This window comes from Lissotriton helveticus, chromosome 1_1 (assembly GCF_964261635.1).
Source record: "Lissotriton helveticus chromosome 1_1, aLisHel1.1, whole genome shotgun sequence".
Lineage (NCBI taxonomy): Eukaryota > Metazoa > Chordata > Amphibia > Caudata > Salamandridae > Lissotriton > Lissotriton helveticus.
In genome coordinates this window covers 1,311,968,958-1,311,991,729 of record NC_136057.1, presented here as the reverse complement: position 1 = coordinate 1,311,991,729, position 22,772 = coordinate 1,311,968,958, and the positions used below count along the sequence as shown (strand labels likewise).

The 22,772-nt window shown below is 43.9% G+C and overlaps 1 protein-coding gene across 1 annotated transcript in view; it reads right to left on the bottom strand.

Moving 5' to 3' along the window:
* Positions 1 to 2,249: 2,249 nt before the first annotated feature.
* Positions 2,250 to 22,772, bottom strand: part of C1_1H19orf67 (chromosome 1_1 C19orf67 homolog) — an 88,900-nt gene continuing 68,377 nt past the window's right edge. Inside the window, exons 5-6 of the mRNA XM_078650006.1 lie at positions 4,231 to 4,365; positions 2,250 to 2,445 (exon numbers count right to left, since the gene is read on the bottom strand). Of these exons, the coding sequence (XP_078506132.1) occupies positions 2,250 to 2,445; positions 4,231 to 4,365 (331 nt within the window). The remainder of the gene's footprint in view (positions 2,446 to 4,230; positions 4,366 to 22,772) is intronic.

The following is a 22,772-nucleotide window of genomic DNA, read 5'->3' as shown; positions in this document are numbered from 1 at the left end:
ACTTGGAATAAGTGTTACTTGTCTTTTCTGTGATAACACTGCTCCGGTGTAAGAGTGAGAAGTACATGTGGGCTCGCAGGGTGCAACTGATACCAACCAATGAGTCACGAGCAACCTGTTACGAATCTTAATAATTTTAGCTGAGAGTGCTGATGCCATTTAGAGTTTGCTTTGCGTATTATGCACACGTGTTTCCGCCATGGAAGCCCCGCCCCCAAATCCGCCGATCCGCTAAATCCGCGGATTTTGCGGATCCACGATCCGTGAATACGCAAATTCGTGAATCGTGGATCCGCAAAATCCGCCCATGCTTAGTAATCTCATGTATTTTGTTTTCTCCTATTAACTATACTTGGCTCCTGTAATTGATGTAATTATGTAACCTGTAACTCGCTGATCCTCACGTAAAGCGCTGCGATACCTTTTGGTCTAGCCAGAGCTAACTTTGGAAATAAATAAAAAATAAATGTATGATATGCTTCTGAATGCCGTGTTGGTAGTAAACGGGTAGTTTGCGGAGGTCGTTAGTAAAGGGGAAGAGAGGGGTGAAGTTGTTGCATAAGGTTTATTTTAGAAGACTTTACTGACATAGTTAAAAGGAAAAAACAAAAATTCAAATCAATGTGTACATTGATGGTGTAGTAACTGGGCGACGAATGCATCATATTTATTGTCTAGTTATTTTGTAAAACAACTGATCTGCCGATCTTTGTGGATGCTGAGCTACGCTAATCAGAATTGTTTATATAAGAAACAGTGGTCGATGTTTCTGTAGCTCAGGTAGAAGCAGCCATGCTGCACAGACTGCTTCTGTAACTGAGACCATCCACACACCACAGGGGAAAACATGAGGGCAACAGAGCTTGGGAAGCCCAGTGCTTTGGCACAGAGACATCTAATGCCGATGGGTTGATCTGTCTCTGGGCTAATCCCTGCGGTGGGGCGAGTCCATGGGGGCAACCCTGGCTTTCCCCATCATGAAGCAAAAAAGCGACTCCAGTTTACTTTGGGCATTGCGCTACTCTTTGATTTTACTAGCGGAAGAGGGGGCTTCATCATACCTGTGGTAGGCTGTGTCTCTCAGAGGCAAAAGAGATACGTGTAAACTTTGTGTTTAATATAAATGTCAATAAAAGGAGAAATAGATTGATATATCTGGTGCATTATGATACGTCAAGAGAGATTAGTAAAGCGCTGTATTGCCATTGGTATTTCCATGCAGCGTTTTTGGGTTTGGTTACTCACTGGCGGGAGGCTGTTTTTCGTTTAAGTATTGTAATCAGTAGCGTGTCAATGAGTAATATTATAGTTTGATGTTAGGCGTGACTCCGAATGTCAATTCAGAACCTTGCCAGGTATTGTTATGGTTCTGTCTGGCTAAAAGTATGTGAATGGAATAATGTGGTACCCTACTGGCAATGGTTGTGTTACCTGCCTGGGTTCTTAGAAAGAATTTATCCTCGTATGCTTTTATGGTTAATTGGCAAAAAATCTGAAACATTTTCATTGTAAAGTAACGAGTTCAGAACTTTTGGCTTGAAAAAGCATTTAATGAGAAAACAGGTTTAAATTACAACTTCGCCCATGACGACTACTCATCATTTTGACTTATCCTCAGAGCCTAAATTGGCGAGCACTGGAGATAGAATAATACATTTGCCCATTTAAAGCAATTGCAACACAATGGCACTGATTTCGGTTTAGACAAATGCGAGAAATCAGCCAAAAATCTCCAAATATCCCATCTGGCATACCCACGGTTCCTCTACCTCATTTAGATTTAGAGGAACTGCTGAGTTTATGCCTGCAGAGCATCAGAAACGTCTTGGTGGTGGCCCTCGTGATAAGGGTTGTTGTCACATGCTGGCTGATTTAGAATGGACATTTGACAGAGCTTTTCCTGCTCAGTTACCTTTTAGCCCTTTAGAGGCGTTTCCCTGGCTTTGCTTAGTCTTTATATTTTTCCCATAATTTTAGGGTACCTGAGAAATTGAAAACACGTGGCTGTCATTAAAATACTAGATCAGATCATTTTTATTATCTTTCTCCACCACTGTTTGCAAAAAAAGACAATTTATACATGTCATTTTTTTTAGAGAGAGTGAGTTCTGTCTTGGGGTCTGCTGGGCGAGGCTCCTGTGCTGTTGCCCATCAGGTCTGGTCCTCTTAGAATGCCTTCTATCCTTCCAGTTGGTTGAGTTGGAAAATCAGCAGGTGCCGAAATCGAACATGCGTGGTAGGTCCTGAAATTAGTGAGCTGGTCCTGACTGGCAGGACAAGCGACAGGGCTCTCCTCTGGCTTTGGAAAGTCCCTCTGGGCTGGGAACAGATCCGTGGTTGGTTAGGATCTGCACAAGGAGATCAGTAGCCAAGGTCTGCGAAGGTTCTTCAAAGCCGATGGTCAAAAGCTGCTGATAATCACCCACTGGCTGTGGACATAGGATCCTGAGGAGAAGCAGAGAAGCAGTGTTAGAAAAATAACTACCATTAGTGAATTGGTGTTTAGGATAACCAGCAGATTTCCAAAATGACTAGTTCATGAAGTAGGCTAATTTGGGGTCTTGAACCCAAAAGCGAGCTTGGTATTGCCAGGTATTGTTCACCACAGCCTTGACATGTAACTAGACATCTGTATAGAATTGGCCATGTACAGCGTGTAAATCTCTTCATAAATTCTTCATGGCACAAGTATTGAGGGCCGCAGTGCTCACAAGCCGACCAACCTGTAGTATATGAATATAGGAAGGCTCGTGTGACAGGCAACCTGTCAAAGACACAGAGATTGGACTCATGGGCTAAACGCAGCCTTCCGGATTTTAGGTAATAGAAATCAACTACTGACATCTGTCATCAGCTTGGGGTACATAAATGATACACATATAAAAGACAGCCAATAGCAACAAGCATATAAAAAGGACTCATTTAGCATACAAGCTCAAGCTAGAAGCCTATAAAGAAGACTCATGTGGCTGACAACCACTAACCAAAAGTAAATATACACATATATATATATATATATATATATATATATATATATATATATATATATATATATATATATATATATATATATATATATATATATATATATATATAACTTTCAGCTAGATTCATCAAACCGAAAACGGCTCGCAAAGGGCCAGATTCTGAGAAACTGGCCCTTTGCAAGTGCAATTTTTGCATTTGGGATTCATCATCCCAAATGCAAAATTCGCTAATTGCGAAATCGCATATTTGCGAGGAATTGCATTTAAGGAATCTCTATTTGAGATTCCTTAAATCCAATTCATTAACCATTTTCTAATAGCGAATTCGCTATTTCTGGCCGCTATTTACCACGAAGTCAGACTTCGTGGTAAATAGCGAAAACTCAGAAAAATGCACTTTAGTGCATTTTTCTGAGTGGTATGTTACACACACACATGTCCTTTGGACATGTGTGTGCGCAACATCTGGCTACATTTGCTTTTCAGGGGTGCTACAGGGTGTCCTTTGGACACCCCTGGCACCCTTGAAATCGCATCCTTATTTGCGATTAGCAAATTGCTAATCGCAAATAAGGAATAACTCCCCATTCATTCCTATGGGCCTTTGCCCATAGGAATGAATGGGGAGTTATTCCTTATTTGCGATTAGCAATTTGCTAATCGCAAATAAGGAAGATGTAGGAATCGCAATATTTTTTGCAATTCCTACATGAATCCCGTTTTGCAAGTCCTTAATAGCGATTCCTTATGAATCGCTATTACAGACTCGCAAAACGGGACTTTGATGAATCTAGGTGAATGTTCCTGTTTCACCAATCCACGATGAAATAGACCAGGCAAGGACCTCTTAACGCGACTTTTTCTTTAAATTAAGCAGAAAAAAGCAGCAACGATGTTGTCCATTGAAAGTAAATATTTATTTCACACAGATGAAATAAAAAGACATGGTGTCATATATATATATATATACACATACATATATACATATATATTTTTTATTTATATTTATATATATTATATATATACATAAATAAGACTCCCATGCTCCCATGGCAAACACCCACACACCTAAGTTTTAGAAAAAGGACTTGTGAGAGGCACCAATTCGATCTGAATTTAGTAAAAGAACCCGTGTTGCTGAAGTCTGTTTTCTTTTTTCTCAGACAGAACCAGGCACACTCTGACTGTCAACAGCAAGACCTCATACTAGCCCTCTTGAAGGGTCCGCCCTTTTCACCCTTACCAACAATAGAGATCACTGCAGCTCAGATCTGGCATCCAGCGACCTATCGACCACAGCTTCTGCATCTTGACAACACCGGACCCCTGGCTGATTCTGCTCAGGTCCTCACCCGTGTCTCTGTAGCACAGAAAATAACTGAAAAAACAAGGGAAATTAACAAACGGCGTGCACTAATCCCCGACTCACCAATGAAGCAATAACAAAATGGACACTCTTAGAGCATTTCAGCTTATTGTATGTCTTCTTGTGTCAATTTATTGGATTTGTTGAATGCACCAATTCACAATCAGGCATCCTGGTGCTGGTAAACAACAGATATAAATTATGTGAATTAAGGAGGGAATAGAAAAGTCTTAAATTAGGTCCTAAAATGTGTTGTGTTTTGATACATGTAACACACAAGGAAGGGACCTCAACAAGGCTGAAGCTGAAACTGCATATGGCGCGGCCACTGGTCACTTGGTCTCTGGCCTGGGACCCTTCAGTAGAAGAGTTGATGAGCCTCGAAAATTCAATAGATTATCCTAGTCTAACATGTTTCAGGAGTGAGACAGACCTCTACTCAGTATTTTGAACCCCCATCTGTTGGACCGCTTGATGCAAATGGAGAGAAAGGATAGTGGTTGTCTCCGATCTCAAGGTCCATCAAGAAACCTGAAGTCAAGTTGTACAGTCAACGTATTTCATAATACTGACGCACACCACTTTAATTAGACAGTGCACAATATTAACATGGATACCACTGCGTGCACTCTCTGACAGTGGGGTAGATATGGGAAAAGTATTCCAAATTCCCACAGCCCCTAACATTCCACAGTCAGCACTCCATCACACAGGTCACCAAGGTTGTGAACCTGTGTACCAGGGTTTCAAATCGGCCTAGATCCCGTGGTGGCATAGAAGGAGGACAAAGATTAGGTTCAGATCCAGCCACCAAAACTGATTTTCTTGGGTTGAGTCAACGTTTATTTACACACATTCAGTTATTGAAGCTCTCACTGCTAGTTAGAGTGTGATTTATTTATTTTTACTGCAGTTGCTAAAAATGTATCATATTGTTACAACATCATTAGCATGTATGACTTTTGGTTTAGATTTGACTAGTTTCAGCTAGTTTAACAATCTCGGTCATGGAGGTAAACATACTGAGTAGGAGCCGATTGCCAACGGTGTAACTGGTGTAATAGTAGAAAAAAGAAAATGAGCTAAAGTAATCAACAGAAGTCATAAAAAAAATAGAGGTGGTTGAAGTTAATCTTCACACACCCTCCATGTTAGTTATACAAAGGATGAAATAACAGTGGAAAGTCACAGCAGCTGATTGCCTGGTTAGCAATGACTGACACCATTTCAGAACCTTTGACTACAAGGTCCACAGAGCAATAACAGACTCGAAAGAGACATGGGGTTATTAAAGCCAAGAAATACATGAGACCGTAATCAAAGCTGTTTGTTGGAGTGAGATCACACTACACAATACAGATGCTTAACCGTGACAATGTTTTTTCAGCATTGTCCAAAAGAAACATGATTGCTAAATACATATTTTTTTTAATTATTTATTTGATTTTATTGAGAGGAAAAAGGGGGAAGGAGAAAGAAAAAACAGAAAAATGGATATAACAATAAAATACAGCTTAAAGAAGAACATTAGGTATTATAAATGGCATAAAGTACATAAAAGAAAATAAGCAGTAAATGAAGATTTCTAATAAAAGGCATGTATAACGAGCAGGAAAATTACACGAAAAAAGGTGACTATGAATAAAGCAAATGCACAAAAATAACATTAGAAGTGAATAATGGAGGGAAAAGCAATAAGGGAGTCATGGTGGTTTGCGTACCTCAGCTGAATCAGAATCTAATGAGGAGCGTACAGGAGCAGAGGAGGAAAGATATGTTACCAAAGGGAGCCAGACCAGATCTCGTTTTATCGCCAGGGAGATGGGGATACATAATTGGTGTCTAGGCGATGATGAAAACAGACAGCATTCCACCAGGAACGGTAGGAGACATTAGCAGCTTGCTTCCAATTAGAAGTGATAATGTGAAAAGCAGCTACTAGAAGGGCAAGCAGCAGGTAGTGTCGTGGAGACTGAGGGAGGGCAGGTGAGAGAGATCCTAGAAAGACATGGGAGGGGGAGAAGGGAATTTGAAATTGGAAAATCTTTTGTATTTGGGTCCAAACTGAGTTCCAAAACTGGGAAATGGGTGGACAATTATAAAACATGTGTTTCAAGTCAGCAGAAGTACAGGGGCAGGACCAACAAGTAAAAGGGGTATCTAATGAAAAATGCGATAGAGCAAGTGGAGTGAATAAAATCCTGTTATAAATAAAATATAATGTTTGGGTATTGTTTGCAGCTCTAGAGGTTTTATGAAGCTTTGTCCAAAGTTTATCCCAGAGAATAGTAGACCAATCTTGAGAGAGATCAGATTCCCATGAGAGTTCAACCTTGGATTTTACTCTATCAATCGTAAAGCGGAAAGAATTATAAAGGGAAGAAGCAGAGGGAGAGGAATCTAATAATAAGGAAGTATATTTACGGTCTGGAGGAATATCATTGGAGGATGGTAATGATTGGAGGTAGAGGGTAAGAGCAGGATAAAGCAAAGCATATTGCGGACGAGCACTGGAAGGTAATGAGAAAGAGGACTGAAGTTCCGAAAAGGAAAGAGGGACGCCATGTGAAATCAATTGAGAAATCCAACATATTCCTCGAGAGTGCCAGACTTTCCAATAAATAGTGCGATTACGTATTTTGAGTTGAGAGTTATACCAGATAGGTTGTTTGTGAAAGGAAAGAAGGGAAGGAAATGAAGAAGATAAGAAAGGTAGAAGAAGAGTACGAGAATGAGAAATAATAGGAGTATGAAGGCGGACCGGATAGGACGTAAAGGACAAAAATTCACGGACTTTAAAGGGTGAGAGAAATGAGGATTCCATGGTCAACTAAACAGGAGGGTAAAAGGGAAGATCAGAAGAGAACCAACGAGTAGACTGTTTCAGAGAGAAAGCTCAATGATATTCTCTGAAATCTGGAAAGCGAACACTGGCCTGAGCCTTATCCTTCCGTAAGGAGGCAAGTGCTATCCGAGGGCGTTTGCCATTCCATAAGAATTTCAATAGTAATGAGTCAATCTTTTTGAAAAAGGAAACCGGAATACGCAAGGGGAGCATAGAAAGAGTATAAAGAAGAAGAGGAGAAAGCATCATCTTAATAGAATCAAGCCGACCCCACCAGGACAAGAAGAGCGGGTGCCAACGTGTGATAGCTGCTTCCAAGTTCTTAGAGATATAGGGCCATATGTATCAAGCTAATTATCATTCGCAAAGGCCGAAATTCTGCGAATTTCGGCCTTTGCGAATGCTAATTAGACAAAAGGTATGTATCAAACATGTTTCATGCAAAATAAGGAATAGCAAAATTTGCTATTCCTTATTTTGCGATTGCACTTAAGGAATTGCAAATTTTGCGATTCCTTAAATGCAATGTATCAAACAAAAAATATGCAAAAAATGCCATTAAGGATTAGCAAATTACCACCAACTTCTAGTTGGAAGTAATTTGCAAATTCTTTTCAAAAAGCTTTTTTCAAAAAAACAAAAGGTGCTATATGACGCCCATACATGCCCTTAGGGCATGTATGTGCACCACATGTCCCCAAATTTCTTTTTCAGGGGTGCAGCAGGGTGTTCTTGAAACACCCCTGCACCCTTGGAAAAATTCCTATTTTGCGATTAGCTAATTGCTAATCCAAATTGCACCTTCATTCCTATGGGCCTCCTGGCCCATGGAAATGAATGGGTAATTTGCAATTAGCAATTTGCTAATCACAAATTAGGAATGGTAAAGAATCGCTATTTAATAGCGATTTTGTACATACATACCGTTTTGCATTTCCTAAATAGCGATTCCTTATAATTCGCTATTTAGGAAATGCAAAATTGTATGATGATACATATGGCGGATAGTCAAAATTCAATTTAAGAGTGTCAGGTAGGAGAGGAGCGAACCAAATACCTAAGTATTTAATTTTAGAAGGTTGCCATGAGAAGCCAGACTGAGAGAGAAGATGTTTCTGGCAGAGAGAGTTTAAGGGGAGGATTTCACATTTATCAGCGTTTAGGCGATATCCAGATACCGCAGAAAAGGAAGAAACTTGTTGAAGAAAAGAAGGTAAAGAAGAGAGAGGATCAGAGCAATAAAAAAGGATGTCGTCCGCATAAACCGACAGCTTAACCTGAAGAGAACCAAAATGAAAACCAGAAATGTTATCGTCTTGACGGATTTTAGTAAGGAAGGGTTCTAGGGCTGAAACAAATAATAAAGGGGATAAAGGGCAACCCTGCCGAACATCTCTATGTAAAGAAAAGTAATCCGAGGTCTAACCATTTACGAAAATGGAAGCTTGGGGATTAGAGTAAAGCAAGGAGATAATAGAAATAAAATTGGGCGGGATGCCAATCCAACGGAGAGCCTGGAACATAAAATCCCATCCAATCCTGTCAAAAGCTTTCTCCGCATCTAAGGAGATAGCTGCGAAGGGTAGATCTAATGACGAAGCTTTACTGAGAATATTAAGGAAGACTCTTGAATTATCGGAAGAAAGACGACCCTTGATAAAACCCGATTGTTTAGGACCGATTAAATCAGGTAAGAGGGGATCCAATCGCAAGGCTAGAATCTTGGCTAAGATTTTATAATCTGTATTTACCAAAGAGATCGGGCGATAGTTCTTGCAAAGGGAATGGTCTTTATCATCCTTAGGGATTAAGCATATTAAAGCCTGTTGAAAGGAACCGCTTGAAGAACCCGCTGCAAGAAAGGAATGAAATAAGAGAAGACGTTTTGGAAGAAGGAGGGAAGCAAAGTGACTATAAAATTCGATAGTAAAACTGTCAGGGCCAGGAGCTTTCCCGTGACGCAGTTTAGAAACAGCATGAGAGATTTCAGAAAGCGAAATGTCCAGTTCCAGAGAGTTGAAATTAACATGGGATGCCGGTGGAGATGGAAGAGACTGGAAATAAGAAAGAAGATCTAAAGAGGTAGGAATCTGTTCTGGAGTATAGAGATTATTATAGAGTTTGATAAACTCAGCAAGAATGTCCTGATCCTTAATTCTGGAGTCACCGGAAGAAGTTCTAATAAATTCAATCTTAGTGCGTTCCTTTCTAATCTTTAAATAATTGGCAAGATGTTTCCCCATCTTATTCTTAACACCATAGTAACGGGAATTGCATTTCAATAAGAGGTTAGAGGCGGCATCAGTTGTAAATTTGTTGAAGGAAACTTCCGCTTCAATTAGTTTTTTAAGGGAAGATTCTGAATTGGAAGAGTGGTAATCAAGTTCTAAGCGTTTGATGTCAGCCAAAATTTGAGCCGATTTAGCCTCTCTGAGTTTCTTTCGTCGTGATACAAAATTGATAATAAAACCCCTAGAGGCTGCTTTGAAGGAGTTCCAAACCATAACAAAAGGGGAATCAGGGGTTTGATTAAGAAGAAAAAATTCAGTAGCAAAACTAGTAAAGTCAGAACAAAAAGTGGGATCTAAAAGTAAAACATTATTGAATCGCCATCTGCTAGAATGAGGGGAAAATGGGAGAAGGTCTAAATCCACAAAAGCAGGGGCATGGTCGGAGAGAAGAATGGAACCTATTTCAGAACGGATAGCATGTTGGGACAAGGGTTCACTAAGGAAAATATGATCTACTCGGGATTGGGATTGGTGAGGAGGGGAGAAAAAACTGTACTCTCTAAGGTCGGGATTACATAATCTCCATATGTCAACCAAAGCGGTGTTCTGAGTTGAATTGACAAATTGGGTATGCATCTTGGACGGTACAAATTTGACTTTTGATTGACGATCAAGGAAGGGATCCATAATTTGATTACAATCCCCACCAAAAAGAATGTAATCCCCAGGGAGGGAGGTTAATTTGTTTGAAATAGAGAGCCAGAAAGATCTATCAATTCCAGTAGGGGCATACACATTAAAGAGAGTAAGAGGAATATTGTCAATAAGCAGGTTAACAATGACCCAACGACCATTAATATCACATTCATGAGAAATAGAAGAAACATTCAATTTTTTGTGCAACAAAATCACGACACCATTTTTCTTATCAACAGCAGGGGAGCAAAATACATGGCCCACCCAACAACGTTTAAGCTTTAAAGCTTCTGCCTCCAAGAGATGAGACTCCTGAAGGAGAGCAACATCAGTTTTGAGTCTGGCTATATGTGACAACACCCTTTGCCTTTTGATGGGATTATTTAATCCCTTAATGTTCCATGACGTAACACGGAATGGAACAGTCAAAGAAAACAACTAGCAACAACATGCTCATCCAATGCAAATAAGTAGGAAAATATGAATGAGGAAAATACATAAGTAATGCAAGGAAAGAAAAGGAAAAATGTAGAAAGAATGAGAAATGTGAAAAGAAAGTCAAAAGAAAAGAAAGGATAGGAAACAGATAAAGAACAAGAAGACAGTACAGGTCTACAAGCAGACGACTGAAAAACGTACTTACGAAGAGACAAACGAAACGAGGGTGGTGGCGCCGCAAGACGGCGACGCAAACAGCAAGAGCGGGCAGCGACCTCCAGCATAAGAACTCCACGTGGCAATGGGATGGAAACAAGAGGATAGTCAAGGTGGCAGGGAGGGAGGAAACATCTGTATGGATGAAGGAGAAAAGGGAGGGTTATCAGGAGACGAACAGCTAGAGGAAGATACCGAACCTAGAGATAGGGAGGAAAGAAATGGATGAGTAACAATAACAATGAAACAAACAAAAGAGAGAACAACATCAGCAAACCATGGTGCCTTTAACTCAATTCAAATCAGATATGTCCAGATGTTTCCATAGCGTCAGCTCCATGTTGTCGAAGAAAAGATTGCAGGACTGCTGGATCATCATATGTAGTGGTTCTGTCTTTGTAAGTAACCTTGAAAAGACAAGGATGAAGGAGGCCATACCTAGCATTTAGGGCTCTTAATTGAGGACGCAAGTCCAGAAATTTCTTCCGTCGATCCGCCGCGGCCTTGGACACATCCTGTGAGAGAAAGAGACGATGGCCCTCCGAAGTAATTTGCTTTTTGAGTTTTGCGGCTGAAAGAACCTGTAGAAGATCAGTGTATTGAAGAAACAACATAATGACTCCTCTAGGTCTATTAGAAACTTTGGGACCAAGGCGATGAGCTCTTTGTATGTTGACCGACGTCAAAGCAGGAGCATCCAGGATCTTTGCAAGAATAGACTGAAAGAAAAGGGTGGGTTAGACCCCTCTGTAAGTTCAGGAAGTCCGTACAAGCGAAGGTTGTTCCTTCGATTCCTGTTTTCCAAGTCCTCCGTCTGTTTCTTTAGCAGAGATATCTCGGCCGCCATGGATGAAAGTTGAGAACAAGAAGAGTGAAGAGAGTCCGCAGATTGTTCTAGGAGGAGGACACATGAGTCTAGAGAGGACTATTTGTCTTGCATGGCTTGAAGAGTCTTAGTAGTGGTGTCCATAAACGGCTTAAGAGCACGCAGTTCCTCTAGAATAAGATCGATGGAAGAGGAAGAGGAGGAGGAGGATGAAGTAGCCTCTGGAGAAGGAGGATCCTTTTTGAGACGTTTTGAGGAGACCAGCGTTGAAGGAGTCTTACCACCGTTATGAGATTTAGGAATGGCCCCAGGCATTGTAGCAGGCTTAAGAGAAGCACCTTCCTCCATATCTTGGGTGAGCGAATCTGAGTCAGAACAGACAGGAACCTTTGAGGTGGAGGAAAGCTTTAAGTTGCGAAGCTTTCCCATGTAAGAGTCCCAACAGAGACAGTGAGAAGCGCCAAGAGTGAAATATCCTGAAAGATGCTGAAAAATGACACTCAAATTCAGAAGTAAACCTTCCTGTGATGAAGCAATGAAGAGGAAAGTACCGCCACACTGTGAGGAAAAGTAGTTGAATCGGAGGAGCAAACGAATGGGTAACACCACAGCATACAAATCAGGGTAGTGCGGCTCACAAAGTGAAAGAAAAACTGCAGTTCTCTAATCGTGCCACAAAACACTAAGGAGCTAGGCACAATGGTAGGTGAAATGACACTAGCCACAGTGGTGATAAGACCCCATAATAATCAGTTAATATGGTTGAAGCGCTGACAGCATAGCTCCATCAGACTCACAACACAAACAGCGTGGGCAGGAGGTGCAACAGTTAAGCAAACCATGGAAGAAATAGCAGACAAAACGTTGAAGGAAAATCTCTAACATCACAGGAATGCACAAAATGGCGGCTGAAAAAATTCCAGAACGAGTTATACATCGAGGAGTGAGCAGGATACGATGTAATAAGAATTGAGGAGGAGGAGCGCTGGTTGAGCAGAAAAAGAAAAATATGAGAAACATGAGAAACATGTGGGGCAAAGTTTGTGCAGTCACTCGGAGACTTACGGGCATCGGAGTCATGCTGAGGCGAAATAGCGCATTGAGCGCACAAAATGGCGGCCGCAGTGAGGAGAATCGCGTCACGGCAAATTAGTCTTGCTGGACGGCTGCTGGAGGTGAAACAGTGAGGGCGCTAGGCTCGCCTCACATTCCGACGATGATACCTGGTCCGCGGGCAGTCCGAGAACTGGATAAAACCTCCGAATTAGCAAGGAGAGCGGAGGTCGCCACCGGAGCTACGCCGCTAACCCGGTCAGCGCGTAAGCCACGCCCCCGCTAAATACATCTTTAATATTCGAGGCAAAAGCACATTGGAAGGAATCCAAATTAAGGGAAAGGCAATATATGAGAGAGTGCAGTACAGTTACACAACATTCAGGGAAACGAAATGTAGCTTCTTTGTAATCCTGGTTTTGCCTCGTAGGATCCTCACTGATGGTCATAAACAGAATATTTCTCAACACCTCTCATCATAAGATAGACTCTTTCAAAAGGTTTTGTTGCATGTGTAACGCCACAAGTTAAGTAAGGTCCACATTTACTGGATTTTTCGATCTCTGAGGAAGCCGGCTTAAACCTACATTTCAGCCACCTTTTTGAACAAGCATTTGCAATGCAATCAGTCTCGCCTTTGGGACCTTATATGTACTTAGCTGTGCAGCACATTAGCCCGGGTGCTGAAACATCCACTGTTCTTTAACATGGAGGGAAAGTAAGCACCAAACTGCATGACACACCAGGTATGGGAACACATGGAGAGAAATATTTCAGCAGGAAATGGTATAGTCTCAAGCTCTGTTTTTAATATAAGATCAGGGCCTTCGGTGGTCATATCACTGAAAATACAAGATTTGAAAAAAATATTATTGTCTACGGGTGCTCGTGGAAGACAATTTCTATTGACTAGAATCTAGAGAATGCTAAAGTGATTCTGGTATTTTACCTCTGCTGGTCGTTTTCTATCAAGAAAGTTAAATAGAGGCAGTTGCCAGAAAAATAAAAAGGTCCCTCAGCAGAAAGCGATTCTGGTATTTTACTGACCTCTAATGGCCGTTTTCTATCAAGAAAGTTAAATAGAGGCAGTTGAACAGAAAAAAAAGTCCCTAAGCGGAAGTAGACAAGTCCTAAGGCTGATCTCCAGAGCCCACAAAGTACATACACCTATAAGTATATACTAAGGTATATACAATAGGTCTTGTATGCTCGACCTAAAAATGTATTCCTTCAACGTAACCAACTTTAAGCCGTTACCTCACAGAAAAGAACAAGCATTTGCAATGCAATAGGTCTCGCATTTGCGAGATTTTGAGCTATTGGCATTGTAAATGGCAATGCTTATTAATTATGTTTGAAAACCTACAAGCGGTGCGTAAACACGCACTTTCTACTTATGGTCCTTGCTTACGAGAAGCAAAGCTGGCAGTAACAGCGCCTCTTTTACTGCCATCATTGCGTCTTGTAAGCAAGAACTAGTAGGAAATGTGCATGTTTACGCACCGCTTGCAGGTTTTCAAAACATATAAATAAAAGGCATTGTTATTTACAATACTAATAGCGCAAACGTTAGCAAATGCGAGACCTATTGCATTGCAAATGCTTGTTTAGTGGAAGCACACAACTTCTGCCCAATCCGAACATGTACTTCTTTTACCAACATGTGGGCGGCGCCAGAGCCCCTCTCTAGTGATGCTCACATAATCGTCTGGTGACCGCTCCACTGTCCATCCAGACCATAATAAACCGGTTATTCTGAGCTTGTGTCTGCAGCTGAGCTGAGCTGCAAACCACAGGCCTCTCAGAGACCTTGGGGGGCCAGAGTCCAATATTGGGGGTTGGCCCTCTCGGGGTTCACTCCTGGCAGTCTCAGGGCACTGGACATGGTTACCAGTAAATCCCTTAACTCCTGTAGCGTGTGTGGGCCTCTGTCCGTCCACCTATCTACATACCCATCCATCTATCCATCCAACATGTATGTATGTAAGTCTGTCTATCTATCTTGCTGTCTATCTATTTATCTGTCCGTCCGTTTACAACTCAAAACCTAAAACGACATCAAAGGTAAAAGTTGATATATTCACCATTGTATCTTTTCCCCTGCAGTGCGCACACAGCTCATGACATCACATATTAGATCATCGACACCATTATTGATGATGCATATATATCTTTAGGAAAGTATGTAGCGCCAACTGAGCTGGGTGCATGTATTTATTGTTCATTATCGATTCATCCATTGATATAGCGCCCCTGCACCGGCTGTCACCAGGCGCTTTACATCACATCAGTGTTGTCAAGGGACCAGTCACATTGAGGGGGGGGGGGGGGGGGAGGGGGGGGGGAGGGGGGGGGAGTCGGATCACTTTGAAACTCGCCTTGGCAGGAACAGGTTAGCTTTAAGTCCAAAGTTTTGTTTACAGCTCCTCGTCCAGGATTTGTCGAGAGGTGAGCCTTGGATTGTTTGAAAGATTGAGTGGGAGGTCACCAGCCTGACAGTGGGGGGAGGGGGGCATGGGAGGTTTCTAGGTTGTCATGGCAGCCCCAGGGAGGGATTGCTGCTGAACAGTTGATGTCTGAGTCGAGGGTTTAGGGTCACGGGGAAGAGTTTTATGGCTTCTTAGTCCCCGTGGTAGGAGGAGCAGCCCTCATGACTGGGTGTAAAATTGAAACTACAGTCGGTGAGCAGCGAGCGAATTATGGCGGTGCTTCTGTATCTGATAACACCTGAACGAAATAACCTTCAGAAAATCCTGGCACATTTTAAAAGCCCTTCTCAAAGGGGAATGACATTTGTTTTTACAAAACATTCTAATTTCAACTTTTTCTCAGTCCATCTGCAGAACAGTGTAAATAAACATATGCTGGGGAAAATGGGTTTCTCATACTTATGCATTTTTCTACCTAACGTTTCATATGCGTGACATTATATGGCATCTTTCAAGAGCAGGGTTTTTTTTTCAATCAGGTTATCTAACAAATGCAAAGCGAACAATCACTGCTTGTGTGGCATATTACTTCAATTTGTATGCCCATAAATATAATTTTATCTTTTGTACATACAGTTTAAAGCGCAGTGGAGTATGGGAACTTAAATTAATTTTTTTAAAGTTGCAATGGTTAGAGAACACAGGAGCAGCAACATGCGCCCTCGGAATGTCTGTGTGCCGTGCCTCTCTGCATCACAGCCCTTGTGAAGACTTTTCTTATCTGCTTGTTAAATAAACAAGCACATAAGAAAAGTCTTCACAACAGCCGTGAAGCACAAAGAGACCATCTGTTTTCATTCAGCCACTTGTCTTTGCGTCTGGGCTGAGTGAATACAGATGTGCTTGTCACGAAGGGCGGGCTTAAAAAACTGCAAGGGCGGTGTAGCATCGTGCTACAAAGAAATACAGACTCCGGTTACTGTTTTACTGGAGCTTTATTGTATACTTCTATCACCTTCTCTGTCCCTACTCTAACTGCCTCTTCCCTTGTCCGTCCCCTCCTCTTCCTGTCCACACCTAGGCTCCACCCACAACCACTAGCCTGCTAACTTCATAACATCTCCCCCCTTTGTAACAAAACAAACAAACATACTGACTTCTCAGTCCATTTCTTCAATGAGTCTTTTGGGTGGACGTGTGTCGCGATGAGGTCGTGGCGACCTGGCTCTCGGACTAGTATTGTTCAGTGTCTCTTTGGCTGGACCAGTGTTATCGCGACCATCTGAATGTGGTTCTTCCGAACTGGGAGTGTCCATTTCACTCACCACGGTTCCCGTGGTGTCTCCTGATAACTTCTTGAAATGCGAGATGTTTCTCGTGACTCGCCGATGTTCCGATTCCGCAGTCAGCATCGTTCCTTTCTTTCTCGTGATTAGCAGAGGTTCATCCTTGAACAGGCAGTCGGTCTTCCTCTGCTGTTCTTGCTTGGTGAGAACATGGTCCCCTTCATGCAAGGACAGTGACCTCGCTCTTCTCCGGCGGTCTACATATGACTTCATTCTGTCCTTATTGCGTTTGTCCGTTATCATCATCTCTTGATGATCTCGTGCGGGCGATGATGCTCGCAAGACCCCTTCCCACGTTGGAATGCGATTCCTCATGGGACGTCCTAGCATGAGTGTCGCCGGGGACTGCCCAGTCGTTGCGTGAGGAGTTGTCCTGTAAGCTCGGAGGACCTCGTTGAGAGCTGCTTGCAGATCTTTACCCTCTGCGGTAGCATGTTGAAAAGTCTTTTTGAGTGTGGCCATGAATCTCTCGATCGTTCCATTAGCTTGTGGCCAGAGGGGTGTGATCCTGCGATGATGAAAATCCAGGTGTTTCGCAAATGCTGCGAAGTCTTGCCCATTGAAAGGGGGTCCGTTGTCCGTTTTCACCTTCGTGGGAACACCCCATGTGGCAAAGACTTCATCAAGTACTTTGATGGTACTAGAGGCGTTTGTGGATGGTACAAAGTATGCCATGGGATAGCGAGAATGCTCATCAATGATGGCTAGCACATATTTGCCAGATGACAGGGGTCCATAGAAATCAATGGCGATCTCTTGCCATACTCCAGGTGGCAACGTAGTCATGTGCAGCGGTGCTGGAGGATCACTCTTGCTGGTGAGCTGACAGAGGTGACAGTCCTTCAAGGTAGCTTCTACCAGTTGATCGAGATACGGAAACCATACTCGTTCCCGTAGCGCACGTTTAGTCGACACAATCCCCCGATGCCCTTCATGTGCAATGGCAACCACTCCTTGCCTTAGTTGAGTGGGGATCACGATCCGCTGGTCTCGCAGTAGTATGCCATCAGTGGTGGCTGACAGTTCACCACAGACATGCCGGAAGGCTTGCATTTCTCGTTTGATAATGGGATCAGTCTCTTCATCCTGGGGATCATGTCTCCATCTGTTGTTTCGAACCCTGCGAAGGACGATGTCGTGAGCCGTACTCTCCCGGATGGTATCCATGGGGATAGCTGGGGGTAGGGCTTGGTCAGTCACAAACTGTATGTACTCTTCCGCGATAGATGCCTTGGAGACTGACGATACAAGTGGGTGCCGGGACATATAATCAGCCAGGTTTTCCGACTTGCCAGGCTTGTGGATAATGGTGAATGTGTACTCCTGTAGCCTTAGGCCCCACCTTTCAATCCTTGGGGGCATCTTGGATCGTGGGTTTCCGTAAATGGTGACAAGGGCCTGATGGTCTGTGATTAAAGTGAAATGTTTGCCGTATATGAAGACATGAAAATGTTCACATGCCCACACAACGGCAAGACTTTCCTTCTCGGGCTGCGAGTAAGCCCTCTCCGGGTCCGTCAGGCTGCGGCTCGCATATGCAATGATACGACGTTGATCTGAGTCATTGTTATACTGGGCCAGGATGGCTCCGAGCCCAACAGGGCTGGCATCCACAGTTATCTCAGTCTTTCTTTGCGGGTTGAAATATGACAAGTGATCCGCAGACTCCACCGCCTTCTTGATTTCCTTGAAGGATTGCTCACATTGAGGAGTCCACTCAAACGGTTGACCTTGTTTGGTCAAGATGCGGAGGGGATGACTGATCGTCGCATAGTCCCTGATGTAGCGAGCACAGTAACTAGCCATGCCTAAGAACGATCTGAGTTCACTGACGTCCTGGGGACTCTTGGTGTTGTTCAGGGTCATAATCTTGTCAGGATCAGGTTTCATGCCAGCGCCTGAGAAAATATGGCCAAAGAATTTCAGTGTGTTCTGGTGAAATTCGCATTTCTCTTTGTTTAGAGTCAGGTTTGCCTCCAATAACGCATGACAAACACGATTGAGTGCGATATCGTGTTCTCGTAGATCAGAACCATATACAAGGATGTCATCGCTATAGTTAAGCGTGTTGGGAATGTTTTGGATGACTTGCCGAATTGCTTCCTGAAATATTTCGGCCGCGGAGGAAACTCCAAAACTCAGTCTCTTATATCTGAACAACCCCAGATGGGTTACGAATGTGGTGATGTATCTTGACCTGACATCTAGTTCTAGCTGATGGTAACCTTTATTTAAATCCAACATGGAAAACACTGTTGCACCATTGAGGGCGGAGATCATATCGCTCAAATGGGGTCCCGGATGTCGTTCTCTTTCGATTGCAGTATTGGGCAAGCGCATGTCCACACAGAGTCTGACTTTGTTGGCCGTGCCCTTCTTGGGTACTATAACTACTGGGGACACCCACGGTGTTGGACCATCCGTGCGCTCGATGATGTCAGCAGCTAACAGATCCTGGAGTTCTTCCTCGACAGCAGTCTGAAGATGGAACGGTACCCTTCGAGGATGTTGAGCGATGGGTCTGACTTGTTCATTGATATGTAATCGCACTTGGCAGTCTTTCAATTTGCCTAGTCCTCGAAATAGTCTGGGAAATTGATGGGTCACATCTTGGTTGCCGCTAACTTTGAAAAGGATTTCCACTAGGTGAAGACGTTCAGCTGTCGGAAGGCTCAGCAGGCAGTCTGCTTCTGGGCCCTTGATGACATGGATGACCGCTGATATGGTTGTGTCCTCATGCTTGAGGGTCGTCGAAAACTTCCCAAGGCAGGGAAGTGGCTTTTTGCCATCCACGTGAAGACTCTCACTGGTGCAAATGTCAGAGGAGGATGTGGACTCATTCTTTCATATTCGGTGGCCGGAATTTAGTTCAAGGATGCACCGGAGTCCAATACGATTTTTGTGTCATGATTGCCAACTGTGATGTCCAAACGAGGATATGTTTTCAGTTGGTCTCGATTCCTTGGATGGTGACCTCCGTTCCCACCTGGACCGCCGTGACTCTCTGCTGGAATGTGACGACCCAGAGGACTGCTCAGTCTGTTCTTGGACAGCTCGCGCATGGTGTCTTCGAGTGTCGGACCGGGATAATCTCGAAGTGCTGTTTCGTGTGTCAGACTGAGATGTTCTTGTTGCACTACTTCGTCTCTCCTTGTTGTATTCCCCACACATCGCTTCGAAGTGATTAGTTCGACCGCACTTTCGACATCTCTGGCCCATGGCAGGGCAACTATCCACATGGGGGTAATCATACCCACATCTGTAACATTTCCTCACTCTCTCTGGTTTTCGCTCTTTCTTCCACGGCTCTCGCCGCTGGTATCTTGACTGGTCTTGACGAGAGGGCGGGCGTGACCTCCATTGTCTTCATATACGGCAAACATTTCACTTTAATCACAGACCATCAGGCCCTTGTCACCATTTACGGAAACCCACGATCCAAGAACTCCTTCGACTGTCACTTTTGGCATGGACTCGTCGCACTTGTTCGTGACTCCCTTTGTGCCCCGTTTCGATATCAGCGGCATACTCCTCCGCCTGGTCATAGACTCGTGTCATCTCCTCTATGTCGTCTAGGCTATGTTCTTTTCTCAATAGTCGCCTCCTCAGTTGATCGGAGTGACATCCATCTATTATTTGTGACTTAATTGCAGCACCTGTTGAGAAGTTATCGAATTCACAATGCTTGGCTAGTATCCACAGGCGCATCATGAAGGCACTCATGGGTTCTTCTTTCCCTTGACGAGCCGAGTGGAATGTATGGCGTTCGTAGTCTACGTTTTTCTTGTGAAGAAATCTTTTGTTCAATGCGTCACGCACTTTGTCATAGGTGTCTGCCTCAGCAGCAGGAAGGTCTTTGATTATTTTGACTATTTCCCGCCCCGCCAGGTTGCGCAGGGCGATCAACTTCTTCTTGTCCACAGTCACTTCCGATCCTTCGATGTAGTCTTCAAATTCTTCCAGCCATTCTTGCCATCTGGGACCCATGCTTCCCCCAGTGGTCACTTTGAGAGGCTCGGGTGCTCGCAGGTGCGACCCACCTGCAACCTTGGGCTTGACATCGCCTGGTTGCGGTGGATTGACTTCATCATCAGACACCATGTTGTCCGATGTGTGCCCCGCTTCCTATTTGCCTCAATGGGATGTTTGTTTGCCAATGCTTATTTAGTCGTCGATGCTTGTTTATTTGTCACTGCTCGTTTATTTGCCAATGCTTGCTTAGTTTCTGGTGCCAATGCTTGTTTCTTGGCCACTGCTTGTTTGTTTGCCAATGCTTGTTTGTTTGCCAATGCTTGTTTGTTTGCCAATGCTTGTTTGTTTGCCAATGCTTGTTAACTTCTGGTGCCAATGCTTGTTTCTTTGCTCAGTGCCTGACTCCAAAATGGCCGCCTTCACACTACACAGTGGTGTCCTTCCCCGATGCCTGACTTCAAGATGGCCGCCGTCACTGCAGGCACACACAAGGCTTTCTCTCTCTCTGCTCATTCGGTTCCCACTTGCTCTGGACTCACCGGCAGTCAACTTCAGGCCACAGCGCCGGCCAGGATATCTTCTCTTGGTCACTGCTGGCACCAGGTGAGGTTGGGATGGGCTCCCATCCCGCTTTCTTGGTTCCCGCTCTTTTGCGCCGACAGCGCGCCAAACCTCACGCATCGGGCGTGAGGTTTTCAACCTCCGACGGCCCCCGGGCTCTGATTGTGGCGCGCTCAGCGGCGCTTGCTGGCAGTCCGTCACGGACGCTGTCCGCTGCTCTGGGGGCACTTCTTCTTTGCTTTTGGGCACAACACAGGGTCGGAGTGGGCTCCCGATCTCTGTACACGGACCACTCACCCCAGGCACACGCTTCCCGCGTGAGACGCGTTTTACCGCGATTAACTTCTTGGCTATCGAGCGATTCAGTGCTCGTTTCTGCGGCCCCTCTCGGCTCCCTCGCAGCCTCTGGAGGGGCAGATTCAACAGCTGCTGGCCTCGTCCTTCTGGCGGCAGCGTGGCTCTACTCGGCAGCGTTTTCCTCTACGCTGCTAGGGACAGGGTGTTTCTTCAGGGTGTTGCAGATAGTGGGTTTAGCATCCCATCCTCGTCGCCAGTTGTAGCATCGTGCTACAAAGAAATACAGACTCCGGTTACTGTTTCACTGGAGCTTTATTGTATACTTCTATCACCTTCCCTGTCCCTACTCTAACTGCCTCTTCCCTTGTCCGTCCCCTCCTCTTCCTGTCCACCCCTAGGCTCCACCCACAACCACTAGCCTGCTAACTTCATAACAGGCGGTAACACAAATGACGCCCAGCAAACCGAAAGTGAAAAAATAACATAAATCATGACGCAAGCAAATCAAAAACGATTCGAACACAGGGGCGTGGATTGAAGTCCCCTTCTTCATACTGTTCGCTAAAGCTCTCGCAGGTGAGGAGCGCATGCGCTCCAACGCCAGGCCAAGACCTAAAAATGAAGGAAAGGATGCTGTATTTGTATCTTCTTTCTGGAGCCAGCAGTTTCCAGTTCCCAGCATGCACTACACTGGCAGCCTTGAAGGCTTTTAATGACTGATCAATAGACTATTGTATAGAGAATTATTGACACCTGGGAAGGAGAGAGAGTTGTTCATGACATCAGTGACGAATCCTATGATGCAGAACCAGGATTACAAGTAACATTTCCTTCGGCATAGTAGGATCCTCACTGGTAGTCATAAACATAGAACATAATAGAAAGCTTATCTCTCAAAGTGGATTTCAATAATACCCAGCAACTCTTTAAGACAAGAAAAAATATAACAATTAATTCCAGAGCAAAACATGTTTACGCAAATAGATTTCTTAACACTGCTTTAACAACTGTCAACTCTGCTGTCTTCCCAAATGTAATGTTTAGTGAATGTATGTATTGGTTTCCATGTGGCTACTCTACAAATATCCATTAGAGGAACATTTCTCAACCAAGCAGGAGTAGCTGCCTTTCCACATGTGAAATAAGTGTTTGGTCTACCTAGAGTGGTTTGTTGGCTTGCTGATAAGGGGCGGCTCCTCCGTTACGGAAGAGGAGCGTTGCCCCACTAGTGTAACCGCATGCGCGCTAGCGGGTTTTCCCGCTGCGCGCTGAGATTTTGAAAATCGCGCGTTACGTGACAAAGTCAGCTCGTCATGCGCGTAGCGCAGGTAACGCCGATGACGAGCTGGCTTTGTCATGCGCGTCGAAGGGGTTAAATTCCCCCAGATGAAAAATAAAATGGTATAGACATTATTAACATTTTATTGTTCATTGACTCTTCAAACCTCCATCCAGAGCCATGTCCCAGGACAGGGGATGGGCTGCTGCTGACAAGCAGCAGCAGAGAAG